The sequence below is a fragment of the Lampris incognitus genome, chromosome 3, assembly GCF_029633865.1.
Source record: "Lampris incognitus isolate fLamInc1 chromosome 3, fLamInc1.hap2, whole genome shotgun sequence".
NCBI classification, from domain to species: domain Eukaryota; kingdom Metazoa; phylum Chordata; class Actinopteri; order Lampriformes; family Lampridae; genus Lampris; species Lampris incognitus.
In genome coordinates this window covers 14280326-14301383 of record NC_079213.1, presented here as the reverse complement: position 1 = coordinate 14301383, position 21058 = coordinate 14280326, and the positions used below count along the sequence as shown (strand labels likewise).

The 21058-nt window shown below is 46.7% G+C and overlaps 1 protein-coding gene across 1 annotated transcript in view; it reads right to left on the bottom strand.

Moving 5' to 3' along the window:
• Positions 1-11275: 11275 nt before the first annotated feature.
• The window catches only part of LOC130109178 (ELKS/Rab6-interacting/CAST family member 1-like), a 209018-nt gene continuing 199235 nt past the window's right edge, over positions 11276-21058 (bottom strand). Inside the window, exon 21 of the mRNA XM_056275934.1 lies at positions 11276-11611. Coding sequence (XP_056131909.1) covers positions 11474-11611 — 138 coding nt within the window. The 3' untranslated portion in view covers positions 11276-11473. The remainder of the gene's footprint in view (positions 11612-21058) is intronic.

Sequence of the window (21058 nt, the reverse complement as noted above, 5' to 3'; positions counted from 1 at the left end):
AACTATGACGTCGCTTTGACTAAAAGTATTTTTATATTTGACCAACATGGCGGCGAATTCTTCCGATATATTTTATATAAACTTGGCGAATGTGAATGACAGTTTACAGTTACCGTACAAGTTTAGGCCACTGGTCTGAACTTGAATTTGACAAATTAGACCATTTGTTTTGCATTATACCTCGAGTATAATTAATGCACTATTAGTTTACCGTCAGTGCTTTCTGCCGCGGTAAGTCAGTCTCCTCACGGCTCCGTCCGGTCTGATATTATATGATCATGGCAACTGTTTGTGCTCTTAAGTGGTGCGTTTCTGGATGTATTTTACTTGATTTGTTAACTTTTCTGCATCACATATCACATACCTGCACACTCTGGCTCTCCTCTATCGTTCTCGTTTTGTTTTCTCGTTCTCGCGATACTATCGACCACACCACAGAAACCCACAGCCGCTCCGCGGTCAGTTCGTTCTCAAGCGTAATGCACAAATACTCGTACAATGGGAAGAAAAGCAGTGAATAGATGCAGGGACATGTCACTTTACCCTGTTCTGCCCTACCTGGCCATTATTGCTTAAGCTTCTAATAACAATTAGAATCAATCAACAACAAAAAAAAGAAAAAAGAAAAGAAAAAAGAAATAGCTAGATAGCTAGCTTGCTTGCTAGCTAGATAACAGGTAGCAGATATAAGCTAAATAAAAAGTAAAAAGACATGTTCAGTTTGTATGGTATGTGTGGGCACGTGTGTTACGTTACCTTGTAATGTCTTTAACTAAATTATATTTGGAAAAACATATAATTTGTTTATTCAACAGCCTCAACAAACATTTTCAAACCAAGATTGATGAAGTTAGCATCTATTCCTTTGAAACGCATTTTGGCTTGTTTTATGTCTACATGGTTAATTTTTTTAAAGGATTTGTGTTACCTTTCAAAATACTGTTGATAACTGGTTTGATACTCTTATGTTTCCATTACTTATATAGGCTTTCTGCCCATCTCTAAAGTGAAATTTGACCATACTATTTGAAATTGTGCTCAGGATGGCAATCTGACTGTTTGGGGATGTGGCCTGTGGACTACAAACATGAGATAAACGTTAACTTGGGATGAACTTGGAAGATAAAACCAGTAAGTGTGATCTATATCTATGCGTTGTTTCTCTCTCTTCCTTCCCATCACCTCTATCTCATTGTGTTCTCCCATTCTCACTTGTGTGCCCCTCCAGTCATCCCCCCCTCTCTCTCATTCTTTCTCCATCAGTTCCCCCACATTCCGTTTTAACCTCGCTTGCCCACAGTGTGTGTGTGTGTGTGTGTGTGTGTGTGTGTGTGTGTGTGTGTGTGTGTGTGTGTGTGTGTGTGTGTGTGTGTGTGTGTGTGTGTGTGTGTATGTGCGTGTGTGTGTTTCTTTGAGTGCATGCTGGGAAAAAGTGGGATGCATGAGTGAGTTTGTGTTGCTGTCTCTTTTGGAGTGAGTGACATTTCTATGTTTCTAACTTTATCACTGTTGTTGGTTTTGTTGTTGTTGTTATTACCATTGGTATAGGGCTGTATATAGTTGTGATATTTTGGTAAAATTGTAGGTTTTTTTTTGTGGAAAGTGTTTAAAACCAGGAAACATGAGTTTATGTCTTTAAAACAGTGGTGGGATTATGGGAAGACAAAAATTAGGCAACACTGTCAGCAGTACACTTGCAATTTCACATGACCAGATCAGTGAATATTCCAGAGATGGAAATAGTGGAGCTACAAAGCTTAACAGATGCCTCAGGAAATCAGGGACATGTTGAAGTCCTCAAGTCTGAAAGAGCTATTCTTGCAGACGCCCTAGGCACAAAGGCTCAAGGGGCATTGGTCTGGCTGGCGTTTTAAGAATGCAATGTTTTGTTTCTTCTTAAGGAGGAGGAAGGACAAGGTCTGCTACATCTTGCAAGCAGAGTAGCTGCTTTTACACTACAGTTTGTTCAATGATACCTTACAGGTTCTAAGGATTTTGTATGGGGGCAGATGATAGGCTCAATTTCAAGGAGAACAGCTAGGCTGGGGCTAGATACAGCTTTGTTTTGAATGAATTGCAAGTTTTTAAGATTGTGTGGCCTACCCCCTTTTTATCAAGGACTTTTAAAGGCGTGGTTTGTGTTTAAACGGATAAGACTGGAACCTGCCGTGTCCTTACACTGGCTGCTTTGAGAACCCATCATTCATGGAGCCAGGTTAGATGTGCAGGACGCTGGCACTGCAAGCCTCAGCCACACTTGGCGTGCACCCGGAGCTGTTTTAACTACGACACATTGTAGACATAGCAGGACGTGATTTAAAAAAACGCACAGGCCACGGCTTCTCGTGTTGGACAGAGGTCTGCTCGCCATACCAGCGCTCTTTCAAACATGTGGCATGGCAGACTGATGGGAGGAACTAACAGTGTTGCAACAGCATTGCAGGGGAATAGAGGTCCCTGATGATGGAGAAGATCTTCTTCCTGCCTTTGGTTTGTATCCAGAGCTGGATGGAGTAGCAGGCCCATTCCTTGAACCAAGAAGTACAAAAGGATTCGAGATTAACTCACAGAAAGGCAAACATTTGTGCAAAGTATTTGTCAAAGCTCTCCATAAAAAGAAACTGGAGTATGAACTGGTTTTAAGCCAGCGTGGAATGTTTTATATAAGCCACCTATAAATAAGATCATGTGACCTCCGATGGAGCATTTCACCGGAGTTATTGCTGTTTAAGCTTTTGTCTCCTTAGTTAACCCAGCAGTTTCAAATGAATGCCCATTCTGTGGGACAGCGGAGTCTCCTTTTCATCGTCTTATTGAATGCAGAAGACTTGATCATTCATTTGCGGTGTTAGAAATTCCGTTTTTTACATTTCGGGGTGTGTTGTTCTTTAGCAAGTTACTTGTTTGTTTTGTGGTGTAGTATACAGAAAATCTAACGGGGGCAAAATTACAACTTTTGAACATCCTACTGGGGGAGGCAAAACTGCCCGTCTATAAGAGCAGGAACAGGAAATCGTTCCAGTATCCGTCGCTCAGGTGAAGGCCAGCGGATGGACAGATTTGCAGTAGTACAAAGGAACGAGGGACTTGGATGCTTTAATACAACAGTGGCGGCACAACGGAGGGATCTGCTCAGTCCGAAAGGAAAATCGAGACTTTAGTGATGTTTTTGGATAAATTACAGACTTTTCTTTTGTAGTGTGTGATTACTGAGCGCTGGGTACTGTTGGTGCGTATGTGAAGTAAATGATGTATTTTCTAAAATCTCTCCTTCGCCCTCTCTCTAACGTAACACAGATGGGATGGAGGGAGAGAGAGAGAGCTCCCAGGGGGTCTCTCCTCTCAGGAAGCTGTTGATTGACAGCTCTCACCAAGCATGATGGCAGCCCACCTAGGTTAAATTGACTATGCCGATGCATGTCTTGGCTCTCTCTCTCTCTCTCTCTCTCTCTCTCTCTCTCTCTCTCTCTCTCTCTCTCTCTCTCTCTCTCTCTCTCTCTCTCTCTCTCTCCCATTTGTGCCATCTTTTTCTCTCTCACTCATTCACTGAGTAACTCGCTCGCACTATCTCTCTATTGTATCTCAATTCTCTGTCTTTTTCTCCTTCTCTACTCCTGTCTTTCCCCATCACTTATTCTCCCTCTTATTCCCTCTCTCCCACCCTACACCCCCCCTCTCTCCCAGTCTTTCTCTCTTCTCGAAACAACGGAGGCAGAGAGCAGTGGAGGAGCTTCCCCTTTGAAAGAGTGACAGAAATGGAGACATGAGGGAACAACGGGGGAGAAAATGCCGCCCCGGCCGGTGGATGTTTGGCCCGTCCGTTTTGTTTCTATTCCTTTTTTCAACCTTTGCCTTGCTCATGACTGCCCTTGATCTATCTCGCTCTCTCTTTCTCTCTCCCTCCATCTCCCTAAAATCCCTCCTTCTGTCTCTCTACCCCTCTCTACCCCATCCCCTCTTCTCTTCAACTTATCGTCTCTCTGCCCCTCTTTCTCAAGCTTCCTTTTTATCTCTCTCGCCTAGTTATTCCTCTCTTTCGTCTGCATTTATCCAATCCTCCTTTTTTCGCCAACAGCGACATTTTTAGCAGTGATGATTGAAACCACACCATCCCTTGGGTCCAATTTCAACTCTCTCTCTCTCGACCGCTCAATCTCTGGTTCAATGTCTCCCCCCTCCCCCTCCCCCCCTCAGCACATTGCAACGATGACTACATGTAAGCTACTATTTCAGAACGCGCGCGTCTGAGGCAGCCGCTGCTCTTTTGCCAACACGGTGTGTCCATCGCATGTACACGCACACGCACACGCACACAGGCACACGCGCACACACACACACGCACGCACACGCACGCACACTATCCCGAGGACATCAGCGTTGTTTTCGATCGATATCACCACGATCTGATCCACGGTGGATCTCGACATGGAGAGGAGTGGAGCGGATGTGTGTGTGTGTGTGTGTGTGTGTGTGTGTGTGTGTGTGTGTGAGAGAGAGAGAGAGAGAGAGAGAGAGAGAGAGAGAGAGAGAGAGAGAGAGAGAGAGAGCGAAATGGTGAAAAACAGAATCCATCAAACAACAAGGAAAACATAGGGGCCTCAGGTACTAACACACGACTGCATCACACACACACACGCACACACACGCAGGCATGCACACACACACACACACACACACATGCAGGAGGACTGGGAGAGAGTGAACGCAGCAGGGTGGGGGAGAGGGAGGGAGATAGTAGTAAGGGGAACGGGTGGGGGTTGGAGAACAAACATGAGGTGGGGATTCGCGATGTGGAAACATTTCGGTGTAGGAGTACAGCAGCTGATAGCCAGAGGTTTCTTCTCGGGGAACAGACCACCATGTTACCCACCATGTTACCCACCATGTTACCCACCATGTTATCCACCATGTTATCCACCATGTTACCCACCATGTTATCCACCATGTTACCCACCATGTTACCCACCATGTTACCCACCATGTTACCCACCATGTTATCCACCATGTTACCCACCATGTTACCCACCATGTTACCCACCATGTTACCCACCATGTTATCCACCATGTTATCCACCATGTTACCCACCATGTTACCCACCATGTTACCCACCATGTTATCCACCATGTTACCCACCATGTTACCCACCATGTTACCCACCATGTTACCCACCATGTTACCCACCATGTTATCCACCATGTTACCCACCATGTTACCCACCATGTTACCCACCATGTTATCCACCATGTTACCCACCATGTTACCCACCATGTTACCCACCATGTTACCCACCATGTTATCCACCATGTTACCCACCATGTTACCCACCATGTTATCCACCATGTTACCCACCATGTTATCCACCATGTTACCCACCATGTTACCCACCATGTTATCCACCATGTTACCCAGTGGCGCTTCACAACAGACTCCCGGTGTTAGCCGCAGCGCGCGGCGTGCCGCGACAGACAGCCAGGACGGACGGCCGGGTCAGTTGTCTGTCACGGAAAAGGGACTCAACGTTACAATCCTGAAACGTTACCCGCAAACAGACGTCCCTTTCGATATATCCTACTAGGGTGGTATTCACCGTAAGAGCTAACCCAGGAGTATTTGACTCTTCGCTCACACACCAATACAAATACCACATCTGTCCACAGGTGTCGCTTTAGCAAACCAACACATTTCAGGTCTTTAAAGTCACTTTAAGACAACGTAAACTTTTAGTAAGCCCTGCACACCTAGCAGCCCCCGTTAGGATGCGGCGAAAGGAAGCATCACTTGCGGAGGTGCTTGGCCCGGCTCTGCGCGCCAAGCACCTCCGCGAGGTAAGCGCACATGGCTGGTGGACGGGAGCGAAGGTGGCGGGAGGAGAAACGCTACACAAACGTTTCCGAGCCCCCCCATCTGTCACGTCTCTGCTCCCTTTCACAAGTGTTACCTCTCCATCTCCCTCCAGGACATAACTCAAGGAGTCAAACAGGCGACCCCCACCCCCCCACCAACCCCCACCCCATGAGTCCATCCATTCTGTCTCGCTCTGCTAGTTTTTATTAGGACGTAGATGGAGAAAGCAGAGGAAGGAGAGATACTTAGCACAAATCACACAGCACTTCTACGCACGCAGACATACGTGTGCACGTACGCGTGCACGTACGTGCACGTCCACGTCAGAATCAGAACCGACTTTATTGGCTGAGTGTGCTGGTGCATGCAAGGAATTTGTCTTCAGCGGCTTCTAGTACCTACATATATATCACCCCCCCCCCCAAAAGAAAAGAAAAGGGCGGCAAAAAAGAAAAACAAGAAATAACAAATAGAATAATGATAATAATAATAATGGGATACCGGAGGTGAGTGTGTAAGCATAACAAGGTGTGTCACAGCTACAGAGAGTGTTGCTATGGCTGAATAATTCATGACCCGTACACAGCAGTTGTATATGTGTTTAAAATTGTACGTTTATGCTGCACATGATTTAACAAGAGGAAGTGCACATCACAGATACGCAAGGGAGAGAAGACAGTTCTGGGCTACAGGTCTGTCTCTACACACAAGTGTGCACTATATTCTACATCCGAGGTGTGTGTGTCTGTGTGTGTGCGGGGGGGGGGGTTTGCTGGACTGGGACCCAGACCGTCTGTAATAATACATGTACACATACCAAAGCCCTGATATACAGACTTGATGGCTGATGCTCGGCGTGTGTCATCTGGTCTAGTTTGGTGACGGTGGGGAAGGCGGGTAAACCGAACACAACATGGATGTGGTGTTGATCTCTGTATGTTTAACACCGGGCGGCCGGAGAGCAGGATCCGCGACGGGACAAGTCTCCCGGAGCTTGTAGGGCTTAGCTGCTGTGCCTTGCTAATGGGCGCTACGGCAGGGAGGCTGTTTACCGTCACAGAGGCGTGAACCTGGTGTCCACCGGCGGCGATACGAGCCGTCCTCTGTGTTGCCCGAACAAAAGCATAAAGGTCTGCTTGTGTCAGGGGCGCCTCCACATACCGTCTCCTCTCCTTTGTCATTCGCCTGCAGCAGATAACCAGCACCGCATTCACACAAATACACGTGCAGCACACACACACACACACACACACACACACACAATTACAAATAAGCACATGCAGGAACTCCCAGTCTCTTCCCATCCCATTAACACGTACATCAGAGAAAGAGGCGGAGAAGGTTACGGCCTTTTCCATGGACACCAGACAGACGCTGAGACAAACAGTCGAACAATGGTTCATTTATCATAGGTGGTATGTGTGTGTGTGTGTGTGTGTGTGTGTGTGTGTGTGTGTGTGTGTGTGTGTGTGTGTGTGTGTCAGGCTTTAGATAAGGAAGATGGGTACGGAGTTGTGTCATCCCGGGCGTGTTGGAAACTTGACTGTGGTGGAAAAGATAAACACTGTGGGGTTGGTGCCAAAGAGCTAGAAACACAGAGAGAGACAGAGAGAGAGAGGAAGAGTGAGAGACTGACAAAGAAGAGATGGAGGGAGAATGACGGACAAGGAGAGGAAGGTGGGGGGGGACAGGAGAGGACGAGAGCGCTTTATCAGTAGGACTTACCACCAGTCATCTTTAGAGAAAGGTAACAGCCAACCGTGACCTCTCACAAATTAAACTAGGGCATGACACAGCATGGAAACACGCACACACACAGACACACACAAGCCTTTGTGAAGGAGAGGAGCGTCGGGTCTGAGAGTGTGTGTGAGTGAGTGTGCATGGACACAGATGGTGCAACATGTTGACAGATACAACAGCTCTCACCTTCAGATAAGAGAAAGAACCATCAAATTTTTGTGTTTGTGTGTGTGTGTGTGTGTGTGTGTGTGTGTGTGTGTGTGTGTGTGTGTGAGAGAGAGAGAGGGGGGGACACACAGGCAGGGAGAGAGAGTGCTGAATAGAGGGAAAATAGGAAGGGTTGAAATACAGAACCCCAGAGAGAGGAGAGAGAGAGACAGATGAAGATTTAGAGACATGTAGATAAACAGTCAGACGGAGAAACTCGTCCCGCTGCGAAATAAAGACGACTTCCTGTTTTACTCCATTTGTTTATTGTGCATTTCAGTTCTCAACAACGTCAGGATGATCCCGAATCATCACCTCTCCCAAAGACAAAACAGTATCAGTATAAAATCAACAACAAAGTACTGGATTTACCACGCTAGCTAGAATCTGATTGGTGCCAGACGTGACGTCAGCCTGACCTCGGTATTGAGCTTTTCGGCGGCGGCTGCTGAAACCCAGGCTCGATGGAACATTTCTAGTTTGCATGTAGGGAATTTCAGCTGACAGCTTATGGTGTGTAAGCAGGTGGAGGCGCTGCGTCTTGCTCATGGACACAATATCTATCAGCGGCTCATTGGCTGCTGAGGGAATTGAACCCGTCATCTCTGGGTCAAGGTGTTAAGGGGGGATGTCTCCATAGGATGGGCAAACACTTATCTCTAACCTTTCATAATGGCAGAGTTCAATTCCACATTGTGACTCCACATGCCTGGGCCCTTCTACATCTCCGCCTTTCTCATGTGTTCTACCTTAGTGCCCTTGAGCAAGGCAGGGGCTCCTCCACCTACTGCTCACTTGTTTTGCAGGGTGGCCTTGCGGTTAGAGAAGCCCGAATGTTATACGAGTTTAATCCAGTTTCGAGTACCCGTCCTCTTTCTGCTGTCATTTGGAAGTCAGTCTGAACACTAGACGCAAACACACTTCAGCAGGATCACTTCGACGGCATCCACCGTTAGCAAACACACGTCCTCCGTCGTCCGCTAGCCTCAACTAGCTCCTCACAGTACTTCAGAAATAGCAACAGTACAGGATTTACCCAAATGGATTTGTTTTGCACCAGGTCACCCTGGGCAGATATACATTATATATATATATACACACACACACACATATATATATATATATATATATATATATATATAACTGTTAGAAGAAACACTCAACGGTGGGAAAAGTGCTCAACAAATAAGGAGCAGAAACAGGCGTGTACTGTCTCATAAAGAATTTGCTTGAATCACTGGATTATATGTGTGTATATATATACACATATCCATCCATCCATCCATCCATTATCCAAAGCGCTTATCCTGCTCTGAGGGTCGCGGGGATGCTGGAGCCTATCCCAGCAGCCACTGGGCGGCAGGCGGGGAGACACCCTGGACAGGCCGATTTAAATTCCTCGTATAACATGTGTTATAATCTGTCTGTGAGGTTTATGTGCATGACCCAGGTACAACGACTTTCTCTTCCCTTTCTTCTCGGCGAGCGTCGGGACGAAATCAGATGTGAGCGAGCGCTGTAAATCTGCGGCCTTGGCCCTACGCATCCAACAGCCACCTCGTTTCTCTTCTCAGCGGCCAGCAGCGCCGAGCAGCGACTGCACGTTATAAGCGCTCATTATGGCTTCTTAGTGTCCCTAAGTCACGACTACATGACCGTTTCTACCTTGTTTTATTTTTATTTCTCTTTTGCTTCCTTGTGCTCAGACGGCTAAAAACATGCAGACGCCCTCACACGCTGCAGAGGAAGGGAGAAGAAGCAGAAGAAGAAGAGCGAAGCTCGCCATGGACACGTCGCCGTACACAGATGCAATAGGCACCTCCAATAACAGTCTCCTGCTTCCAAAGCAAATTTGCGATTATTTCCAAATCATAAATCTGGAGAAAAAGAAAAAAACCTTTACAGGAATCTGGGAGAGAGCAGATCCTAAAGACAATACACCATAAACAATGGATGACAGCATTATCAGTTAAACTAGAGTAGTGTTATATATTACCAAAAACAGACATAAACGCTTCCAGCGACTATTTTATATATCTCCATCTGCAAAAAAAAAAAAGTATTACAGTAAGTTTTTCAGTAAGCGGAAAAAAGGAAGTTCAGACCTCCCCCCCCCCATATAAACTCTAAAGGGATTGTCTCAAACGGGGGGGGGGGTGTTCTCCTCGGCGAGGGTTTTTCTGAGCTCAATAAAACATTTCATGGTAACAAACGGACGCTGGAGTCAGCAAAACATCTCATATCTTCTTACCGCAAACGACAAACACACATCTACATCTGTCCACATTTGATAAAGGGAGCATTGCAAGACATGAAGGACATTTTCTCAACCGTGCCTCAGCAACAAACGCAAACAGATGCATCGTTAAAACAAAAAAAACCCCAAAAAACGTCTCCGGGTCAAATAAAGTTTTTGTCTTTGCATTTTACACAGCTAGCGTCAGATAGGTGCTGAAAGAGCCCGGGACGTTTTAACACACACCAGGGGAGCAACATGGTTTTTTTTCACAAGATAGCAGCAGATGATGGGAAGAACCAACGGCAACCAAGACGAAGACGTTGGGAAACCAACCATTACGCCGTCACGTGACCGCGGAACCAAAAACAACCTCATAATCCTATTTTTGCACAGTTTCAATCCAATTTGTCCATAAACTATATAAAGCGATGTGTACGACCCAACAATGTCACACAGGACGCAAGCGGCTGCCCCGAAGCGGTGCAAACATGGCGACTGCGAAGGTATTTACTGTCCAGATTGCAATTTCCAGGCTATGTTTAAACTTTCACTGCAGTATGAGACTTGGAATAGGACGCCAGACGACTTGGCCGTTAAGGACACACTGAACAAGCAGACAGGCAGGGGGGATTCTTGCCTTCCTTATCCCTGTAAGGGTGTTTCCAGGGTCTATTAAGCACACTGCTCTTCTGCGCTGGCAAATGTTACATGGAGACCTGCCGGTTCAATCTGTCCTTCTTTTTTTCTTTTTCTTTTTTTGTTGAGAAGCCTACGCAAGTCCTCATAAACTGTTGTGCCCAAAACATCCGAATCGGCTCTCAAAGCAACAAGGAGTCCTGCACCTGCTTCGAGACGCACAACGGCCCTTCCCTCCTTTCCTGTCCTGAAGGGGAGGAAGTGCAAGAAAAGAAGAAAAAAAAAGCAGCCGAAAACATCGAACTATCCCTTTAACTTTAGACTTCTGCAAAAAAAAAAGAAATGGCGAGAGGACTGTTTCCCTCTTCTTCACGTCCAGTTTAAATGTGAACAAATCACCCACTGTTTTACGAACAGACAATCTTTACACATCTGTCCATGTATGAAAGCGTAGCATGAACCAGTGAGGCAGGACGAAAGACAGAAGGATAAAACCATTAAAGTTGAAGTGTTCATGGTCTTCATTTCCCATAGCATGAGTTTTAAGGTCTACCGGGGGATTCGTGGGAATTAGCTGGAGACGTCTGACAGCCTGGATGTGTGTGTGTGTGTGTGTGTGTGTGTGTGTGTGTGTGTGTGTGTGTGTGTGTGTGTGTGCTTGTCTCCAGGTGTGTCCATGTATGCGATTGTCTCTCTCGTCTCAGTCCTGCTCGCGTGCTGCGTGCGTGCGTGTATGTGCGTGTGTGTACGTTTGTGAGTGTGTGTGTGTGTGTGTGTGTGTGTGTGTGTGTGTGATGTGTGGGTCAGCAGGTGTCCTCCAGGGCATTGACAACTTGTTCCAGGATGTCGGGGCATCGGTCAGCGATTTGCTGCAGGACCTGGTTGGCGTATTCTTGTAGCTCCGCCCCCTCCCTCTCGCACAGCGCTAACTCCGCCTCCAACTAAGAGAGAGAGAGAGAGAGAGAGAGAGAGAGAGAGAGAGAGAGAGAGAGAGAGAGAGAGAGAGAGAGAGAGAGAGAGAGAGAGAGAGAACACGAAATATGGGTCAGAGAAAATACCACAGAAATGTTTATCGCAGAAATACCAATACCAGCTGATATTGAAATCGAGTGGCGGGGTAAAAAGTGAGAAGGCGAGACGGACAAAAAGAGAGCGATGATGACGAGGCATGTCCGAATACTCACAAAAACACAGACACACTTCCCTCTTCCCAGTCTCAGAGATGATGGAGAAGGAACAAGGTGAGCACACACATGTGCGCACACGCACACACACACACGCACACGCACACACACACAACACACACACACACACACACACACACACACACAACACACACACACACACACACACACACACACACACACACACGCACACACACACAACACACACAACACAGAAGGCCACAATTTGAAAATGCCACAAAGTGGTTCTTTCTGCCCATGCAAAGTGGAACGTTTCTCGAGGAGAGCAGCGATGTTGTTTTCTTTGGCGGCCATCAGGCTGGAATGTCAAACCCAAGTGCTTTAATGACCAATACATCTGTATCAATAAGGCTACCCCTCACACAGCCATGTAACACAAACCCACTTTTATGTACGCCGGTGCACGTGTGTGTGTGTGTGTGTGTGTGAACCCAGGGTCAAACACTGGCAAACAACACTGTATTTTCTGCCGTGCTGCAAAGTGGCGTTATCGCCGTGTCTCGAGCGACGGGAAAGTATTTTGGGTCTGAAAGTTGGTGGTGGTCCTTTGATCTGGGAAAAACCCATTAAGTCCTTTCTGCCGCCTGATTGGGCAGATTAAGATCTCAGTCATTTCTTTGTACGTACAATTTTATTTTTATTCTTTTTTAACTCTAAAGAGAGGCTGGAAAATGTCTGTCCTGAAGCAGTACTGCTGTACTTGGTTTAAAGCCGGCCCGCTACCGCTCTGGTGGCCGGGCGGAGTGACCCGCTGCCGGTCCTGCAAACCGCTCGCTCGTCGTGTGGCTGGGAGGTTCGCGTCCCAGACTCGCCGTCACCGGTCTGGGCCAGAGCGTCCATGGGGTAAGGCTCATTCATTAGATCGGTGTCGTGTTCAGGGACTCGTCGTTCTCCAGCGACCCCTCTGGCCCATCGCCTGCAGCCGAGCAACCGAAAGCATTCTCCCTATGGCTCCTTCGCGGCCTGAAGGTAATGCAATCCACGCGAGGAGGCTTCAGCGTGTAAACTAGCGAGAGCAGCAGACACGAGTGTGAAGGAAGCCGGTGTTACGACTATCTCCTTCCTGTGGAAACGTGAGCCAGGGGAGTTATTCAACAAGAGCTCCGGCCGTATGCTGTTGGGTTAATCGGGTGGGATGAGAGGAAAAACTAGAAATACATTTATATAAAAACAATCTGCCTGATACGAACACAGAGGCGAACGAGCCGATCATTTTAAATATATCATGAATAAGCAACTTTTACTTTTGTTGTCAACTGCCCAATGGGTGTGTGTGGATTACTTCACGGTCACAACTCATTTGGTCAGACAGACGGCTAACTACAGTTTACCGGAGACTCGGTAACCGTTTTTCCTGGGATTATTCCATCTTTTCTGCTGCTGATGTGTCAACCCCCACCCTTCCGCCATCTGCGCAGAGTCATACGTGCAGCCGAGGGTGTTTGCGAGTACTCGATACCGGTGCACCTCTTAAAACGCTGCCGCTGCAGCCAACCGAGAGGGCGGGACAGGAGAACACACCCCGTCTGACGGCCGCTTCCCTTCAGCGGAGAAACACTTCCAAATACACGTCGCTTCTCATTTAAACACAACCAAACACTTTACGACGACCCTCAGGTCCTGACGCACAAGGTATGATGGACCCTTAACAGCTAGCAACACCTAGTTTACACCAGAAAAGAGAGAGACAGAGACAGAGACAGAGAGATGCTGAGAATCAGAGAAAAGCAGAGTGATACTTAGATGAAGGTGAGTACAGGTAAAAAGAGGGGAAAGAGAGAAAAGGGAGGAAAGCGGAGAATAAAGCCATGTGTGGGAAGAAATGAGGCTCAACCTTGCCTCATGTGTGAATGTGTGTGTGTGTGTGTGTGTGTGTGTGTGTGTGTGTGTGTGTGTGTGTATGTGTGTGAGTGTGAGTGTGAGGGTGTGTGTGCATGGCTTGGCACAGCCTGTCCCGTTCTACAAGCCCCATTAGAATCAGACAGTTGGGAACCATTCTGACCAACACACACACACACACACACACACACACACACACACACACACACACACACACACACACACACACACACACACACACACATACAGTCACAAACATAGACCTTTGACAATGTGTGTATTGTTAGATCAGCATGGCTTTGGGATGGATGAATGAAACACCTGGTGTTACACTACACACACACACACACTTGCACGCGCACACACACACACACACACACACACACACACACACACACACACACACACACACACACACACACACACACACACGCATGCAGAATGTGACAGAGGAAGTGCGTACTATGCTAGTTTTGTTTGACAAATCTCCAGCAGATTTTTTTTCTTTCTTCAGTTGCAACACACATCCTTTACGGGACGACTGGAAATCAGCAACATGGAGGAACATTAAGTTGGATGTGAACTAGCAATAAGCAGTATGTTCCAGCTTTATGAGAGGTCCGAGGTCTACCTCGTGCATACACACACACACACACACACACACACACACACACACACACACACACACACATATATACGTATATATATATATATACACTACCGTTCAAAAGTTTGGGATCACCCAAACAATTTCGTGTTTTCCATGAAAAGTCACACTTATTCACCACCATATGTTGTGAAATGAATAGAAAATAGAGTCAAGACATTGACAAGGTTAGAAATAATGATTTGTATTTGAAATAAGATTTTTTTTACATCAAACTTTGCTTTCGTCAAAGAATCCTCCATTTGCAGCAATTACAGCATTGCAGACCTTTGGCATTCTAGCTGTTAATTTGTTGAGGTAATCTGGAGAAATTGCACCCCACACTTCCAGAAGCAGCTCCCACAAGTTGGATTGGTTGGATGGGCACTTCTTTGAGCAGATTGAGTTTCTGGAGCATCACATTTGTGGGGTCAATTAAACGCTCAAAATGGCCAGAAAAAGAGAACTTTCATCTGAAACTCGACAGTCTATTCTTGTTCTTAGAAATGAAGGCTATTCCATGCGAGAAATTGCTAAGAAATTGAAGATTTCCTACACCGGTGTGTACTACTCCCTTCAGAGGACAGCACAAACAGGCTCTAACAGGTACTATTTAATGAAGATGCCAGTTGGGGACCTGTGAGGCGTCTGTTTCTCAAACTAGAGACTCTAATGTACTTATCTTCTTGCTCAGTTGTGCAACGCGGCCTCCCACTTCTTTTTCTACTCTGGTTAGAGCCTGTTTGTGCTGTCCTCTGAAGGGAGTAGTACACACCGGTGTAGGAAATCTTCAATTTCTTAGCAATTTCTCGCATGGAATAGCCTTCATTTCTAAGAACAAGAATAGACTGTCGAGTTTCAGATGAAAGTTCTCTTTTTCTGGCCATTTTGAGCGTTTAATTGACCCCACAAATGTGATGCTCCAGAAACTCAATCTGCTCAAAGAAGTGCCCATCCAACCAATCCAACTTGTGGGAGCTGTTTCTGGAAGCGTGGGGTGCAATTTCTCCAGATTACCTCAACAAATTAACAGCTAGAATGCCAAAGGTCTGCAATGCTGTAATTGCTGCAAATGGAGGATTCTTTGACGAAAGCAAAGTTTGATGTAAAAAAAATCTTATTTCAAATACAAATCATTATTTCTAACCTTGTCAATGTCTTGACTCTATTTTCTATTCATTTCACAACATATGGTGGTGAATAAGTGTGACTTTTCATGGAAAACACAAAATTGTTTGGGTGATCCCAAACTTTTGAACGGTAGTGTATATATATATATATATATATATGTGTGTGTGTGTGTGTGAACTTTCAAAGCAACACAGTGGTTCTGATAATGGATGGATTTTTCCCCCTTTTTCTCCCCAGTTGAATTTTGGCCAATTACCCCACTCTTCCTAGCCGTCCCGGTCGCTGCTCCACCCCCTCTGCCGATCCGGGGAGGGCTGCACACTACCACATGTCTCCTCTCATACATGTGGAGTCGCCAGCCGCTTCTTTTCACCTGACAGTGAGGAGTTTCACCAGGGGGATGTAGCGCATGAGAGGATCACGCTATTCCCCCCAGTTCCCCCTCCCCCCCTGAACAAGCGCCCCAACTGACCACAGGAGGCGCTAGTGCAGCGACCATGACACATACCCACATCTGGCTTCCCACTCGCAGACACGGCCAATTGTGTCTGTAGGGACGCCCGACCAAGCCGGAGGTAATGCGGGGATTCGAACCAGCGATCCCCATGTTGGTATGCAATGGAACAGGCCACCATGCCACCCAGACACCCCAACACAAGGATTTTGATGGGGTTTTAATGAGGCTGGTTGGCGGCTACATTGCAGGTACATGGGCCACAAAAATCAGTGACAGGGACCAGTTGTGACAATCATCACACCAGGTGGCCTAACATGAGCAAACTGCACCTGGGAAGGACAGTAGGCGCTGCACGTTAAAGGTAAGTGTCGGAGGACGCTCACTAAATGCCACATGCCGACCAACCTACCACACAGCTGAAACACCTCTGTGACAACAACAAACTCTACTGTGTGTCAGAAGCCTCACAAAGAGGCCGTTTGGTGCAGGACAGCCTTTGGTGAAGTGTGCGCACCCAAAGCAAACACACAAAGAGACATAAATAGACAGGAGGGGAAGACCTGGACGGCTTCGATTTGGAAAAATCAGAAATACTACTTGGTGAATCACCATTTTTCCAACATCGGGAGGTTTAGATTGGAGGAAGCTGGAGGATGCCTTCAATCTGCAACCCCTTCTGCCATCTGTTAAATGTGGCGGTGGGTCTGTAGCGCTATCGGGGTCCGTCTCATGGGAGCCATCGGCTGCAGCGGCCACTAATCATAGGAGGATAACGGTTCAGTGATATATAACCTTTTTACAGGACCAGGTGCACCCTGTGGTGCAAAAACCCATCCCTATTGATGTTCCCATAGACCGAGATGAGAGTGCCCTTCTCGTATATTTTATTTGAGGGCTCCAAGAGTGGTTTTCTACACATTAGGATCAAGTCACACCGCTTCCAAAACCAAATGAAACGTTTCTAGAAAGCTCTGGAAAGTTCCACCTTCTTCGTCTTCCACACACATGCACACACACACAGTCATCAGCTTAGCCAGCTGAACGACCAAGATCGCCGGATATAAGTCCGTGGATTAACAACTTATAGTGTGCACAGGTTAGTGCTGAGCCCGTGCACATGGTCCATCTTTTATTGCTGCGCTGGGCCAGATTTTTATCTTTGTGTTCACATTTATCATTCCCATCTGTCTCACCTTAACATTCACGAGACCCATAACTGATGTTGTCTTTGGGCGTGTGTGTGTGTGTGTGTGTGTGTGTGTGTGTGTGTGTGTGTGTGTGTGTGTTGGTGACTGAAGGTATTCTGTGCATGCATTGGTCAGTGTGTGTGTGTGTGTGTGTACCTGAAGGAGTGTTTGTTCATGTGCATGTTTGTGAGTAATTTTCTCCATGGCACCACATTTTTCTGGAATCCCGCAGAAAAACACAGCAGTAAAGATAAGGTTTTAGGAGAACTGAGAGGAGATAAGCAACTACGCCATATTTTGTCTGCCATGTTCAGCTTTTTGAGGGCTGTGGCCTTGACCTGTGACGGGCAAGCGCATCTGAAGGGGTATTTCTCAAAAAAAAAAAGAAAACAAAAAGCGGGAGTCCTCTCACAGCTAAATTACAACGGAGCTCAACGGACAGGCCGTGATGCCAACGCCGACAGGGTTAGAGGTTTGATTACCGTGTAGCTCAATGGATGGGACATGGCACTTATATGGCCGACGCTACGGATTTCATATTTCCTTCCCTCTGTAGGTTACTGGGTTGAGCGTACCGCTAACGAGATTAGGGGAAAAAAATAAAGAGAGTGGGTTATCTATACCAAATGTGGTGAAGTGACGAGCCGGCATCCTGTCTGTGCCGGCGTGTGGCGTACAAACAGGCAGACAGACGTGGGCTTGGCAGACTGATGCCGTTTGCCTCGTGTGTGGTTCGAGTGTGGGTTTGTGCACACGGTACGCGGGCCGAGAGGCGGACCTGTCGCTGTGCGTCGGTCTGAGTATACATCGATGAGGCTGTGTGCAAGTGGCATGCTAAATTTGGGGGTTTGGTGACTGTCGTGGTTTTGTGTGAAGCGTGTATTTACATCCGACCGTGTGAGAGAAAAGGAGCTGAGAAACGCATAAACATGGAATGCAAGGGAGCGGAGCGCTCCTCTCTCCTCCGTCTCAGTTCCCTCCAAGATGAAACGGCCTTTTCCCACTCCAGTCTCGACGGCAGAGTCCCTCCACATCTGACCATAAGACCCATAACTCTTCATAGAGCTCTTCCTCTTTTGCTGAAGCACCGAGCATCACTCCGAACAGCACAATTCCACTCTACTTCCTGATACAAAGATTAAAAGGAAAAATTAAACTGTCCATTCCTTTTTTGGGGGGGGGGGGGTTGTTTCTCCCTTTTCTCCCTAATTGTATCCGGCAAATTACCCCACTCTTCTGAGCCGTCCCTGTCGCTACTCCACCCCCTCTGCCGATCTGGGGAGGGCTACAGACTACCACACGCCTCCTCCGATACATGTGGAGTCGCCAGCTGCTTCTTTTCACCTGACAGTGAGGAGTTTCACCGGAGGGATCACCGGGAGGATCACGCTATCCCCACCAGTTCCCCCTCCCCCCAGAACAGGTGCCTTGACCGACCAGAGGAGGCGCTAGTGCAGCGACCAGGACACATACCCACATCCGGCTTCCTGCCCGCAGACACGGCCAATTGTGTCTGTAGGGACGCCTGAACAAGCCGGAGGAAACACGGGGATTCAAACCGGGATCTCTGCGTTGGTAGACAAGGGAATAGACTGCTATGCCACCCGGACGCCCCCAAACCATGTATTTCTAACTCCTTAGCGCTTACATTACACTATCACTACTCTCTTCAACACTACATTAGGCTACATCATTACTGTGTATACTACATCAAATCATGCTGTGTGTGCCTACTTTGAAGGGACGGTTTTTAGCAATAGTCTCTCAAAACATAGTTTAATATAGTATATATAATGGGAGGTGTTGTAATGCTAATATGGCCCTGCGGCCCTCATTTAAGGCCACATGTGGTTTCTAAGTGGAACTGAAGCCCATTGCACCTTCATCTGGATAAATACTACAGCTAAAAACCCAAAATACGGTGGGACTGTAACAGTGCTGTTCATGGCTCAGCAGCTGGATGGATGGAAGAATGGGCAGACGGACGGACTGACGGATAGTAGCAAAAAGACAGCGAGAGATCGATAGATAGCTGTAGAGAGATAGCGTGACAGACAGAGAGAGAGAGACAAAGAGAGACAGAGAGAGTGAGAGAGAGCGAGAGAGAGAGAGAGAGAGAGAGGAGGTCCAAGGGTGTTTCTGTTAAAGATGATTTTTACTGTGGCCATTAAAGCTCCATTATCTTGATGGATCATTATCTTTCTTATCCGAGTGTGACACACACACACACACACACACACACACACACACACACACACACACACACACAAGGAAGCATCGGCGCTATCACGTACACACATTCAGGGTTACACAAATGCACAGACATGCGCGTACACACACACACACACACACACACACACACACACACACACACACACACACACACACACGCCACAGGTTAGATAAATAAAGCTGGATTGATCAGCAGGACAATGAGAGAAAGGGGAAGCTGAGGCGTCGGTGTGTGTGCGCGTGTGCATTTGTTGTGTATGTGTGCGTAAGTGTGTGTGAGTGTGTGTACACTGACCCCTTGACACATGCTGCAGGGCTTGAACCTCTTTGCAGAGGAATGCTAATGTTTTCTGAAGAAACCATAACTCAACAAAGAGATAGAGACAGAGAGATTACGGGGGGAGACAGAGCGACAAATGGAGAGAGAGAGAGAGAGGGAGAGAGAGAGAGGGAGAGAGAGAATACATTTTCTAACTGCAGAATGCATTAACCCACCACTGAGCGGGTCAACTGTGCGGTGAAGATACACGTCTTATGAAGTCATGTGACCACAGTTTTTTCATTTATGGCTATTCAAGGCCAGAGGGCCAAATTTATCAAAAAGAAATGTCGCTTTAAAGACTTAGCATAACCTCACTTTGACTGGTTTGGGGGAAATTACAGACTATAAATCATATTTGGTGTAATCCCTTGTCTCTATAGATCAAAGCTGCCCAAAGTGGGCTAGATTTAGTCCTCCGAGATAAAAAAGAGAAAATATTAGACCTCTGAACTGCTTTAAAGAGTCAAACACATTCTGCATTAATTTTGGCTCCGCTAATTAATGCGAGCATTCATTTTGAGAAAACGTACCCATTACGGGGCATTTTGGTGAGCATTTTTGACCATCCGATAGCCGTATTTCACAGTTATTCCTCCTCTAACTGGATCAACATCCCGTGGGGTCATTTCTGGCGTTGCCGGTGCAACATATTTTACTTAATCACTCTGCCGATGTTTTCATGTCATGCAACCAACACCGCACAAAAAAAAGGTCAAATTAAGCTAGTTTACCTAATCACTAACGTTACCAGCAGCGGGCAGCGAAGCCTTTGTGAGTTTAACAATTCAAATAACCCAAATGATCCCGTCTGCCGGACGCTCCCATACTTATATAGGAAGAGGACGATGCAACGGCGTCCTCCTGATGCTATCTCAGTACAGTAGCATTTTCGGAGCGAGTTGGCTCGAATCTCTGAGCAGCAAGATTTTAGATGTGAAAACTCACAGGCAGTTTAGAAAAAAATATTCTTTGAGACCATTGGATTGTAGAGCTATTTCAGAAAACCCACTAAGTAAAAGCAATGAATTATAATAGGCCCACATGGACTAGTATAACCTCTCTCTCTCGCTCTGTCTGTCTCTAAGCTAAAACCATTGACTTCTAATAGGTCTACGTAGACTGCATTAGAAGCTGGCTGTCTGCACTGCGCCCAGCTCAGAGACAATATATGTGTGTGTGTGCATATATATATATATATATATATATATATATATATATATATATATATATGTCAACATAGTTTAATATAGTATGTTGATATTCTGCTCCTCATTAGTTGGAAAAAATGAGATATATGAGTGTGTGTGTGTGCATGCCCTCTCTCTACTGTATGTGAGCCTACAGCCATCTTAAGCTTAGCTCAGGGTGC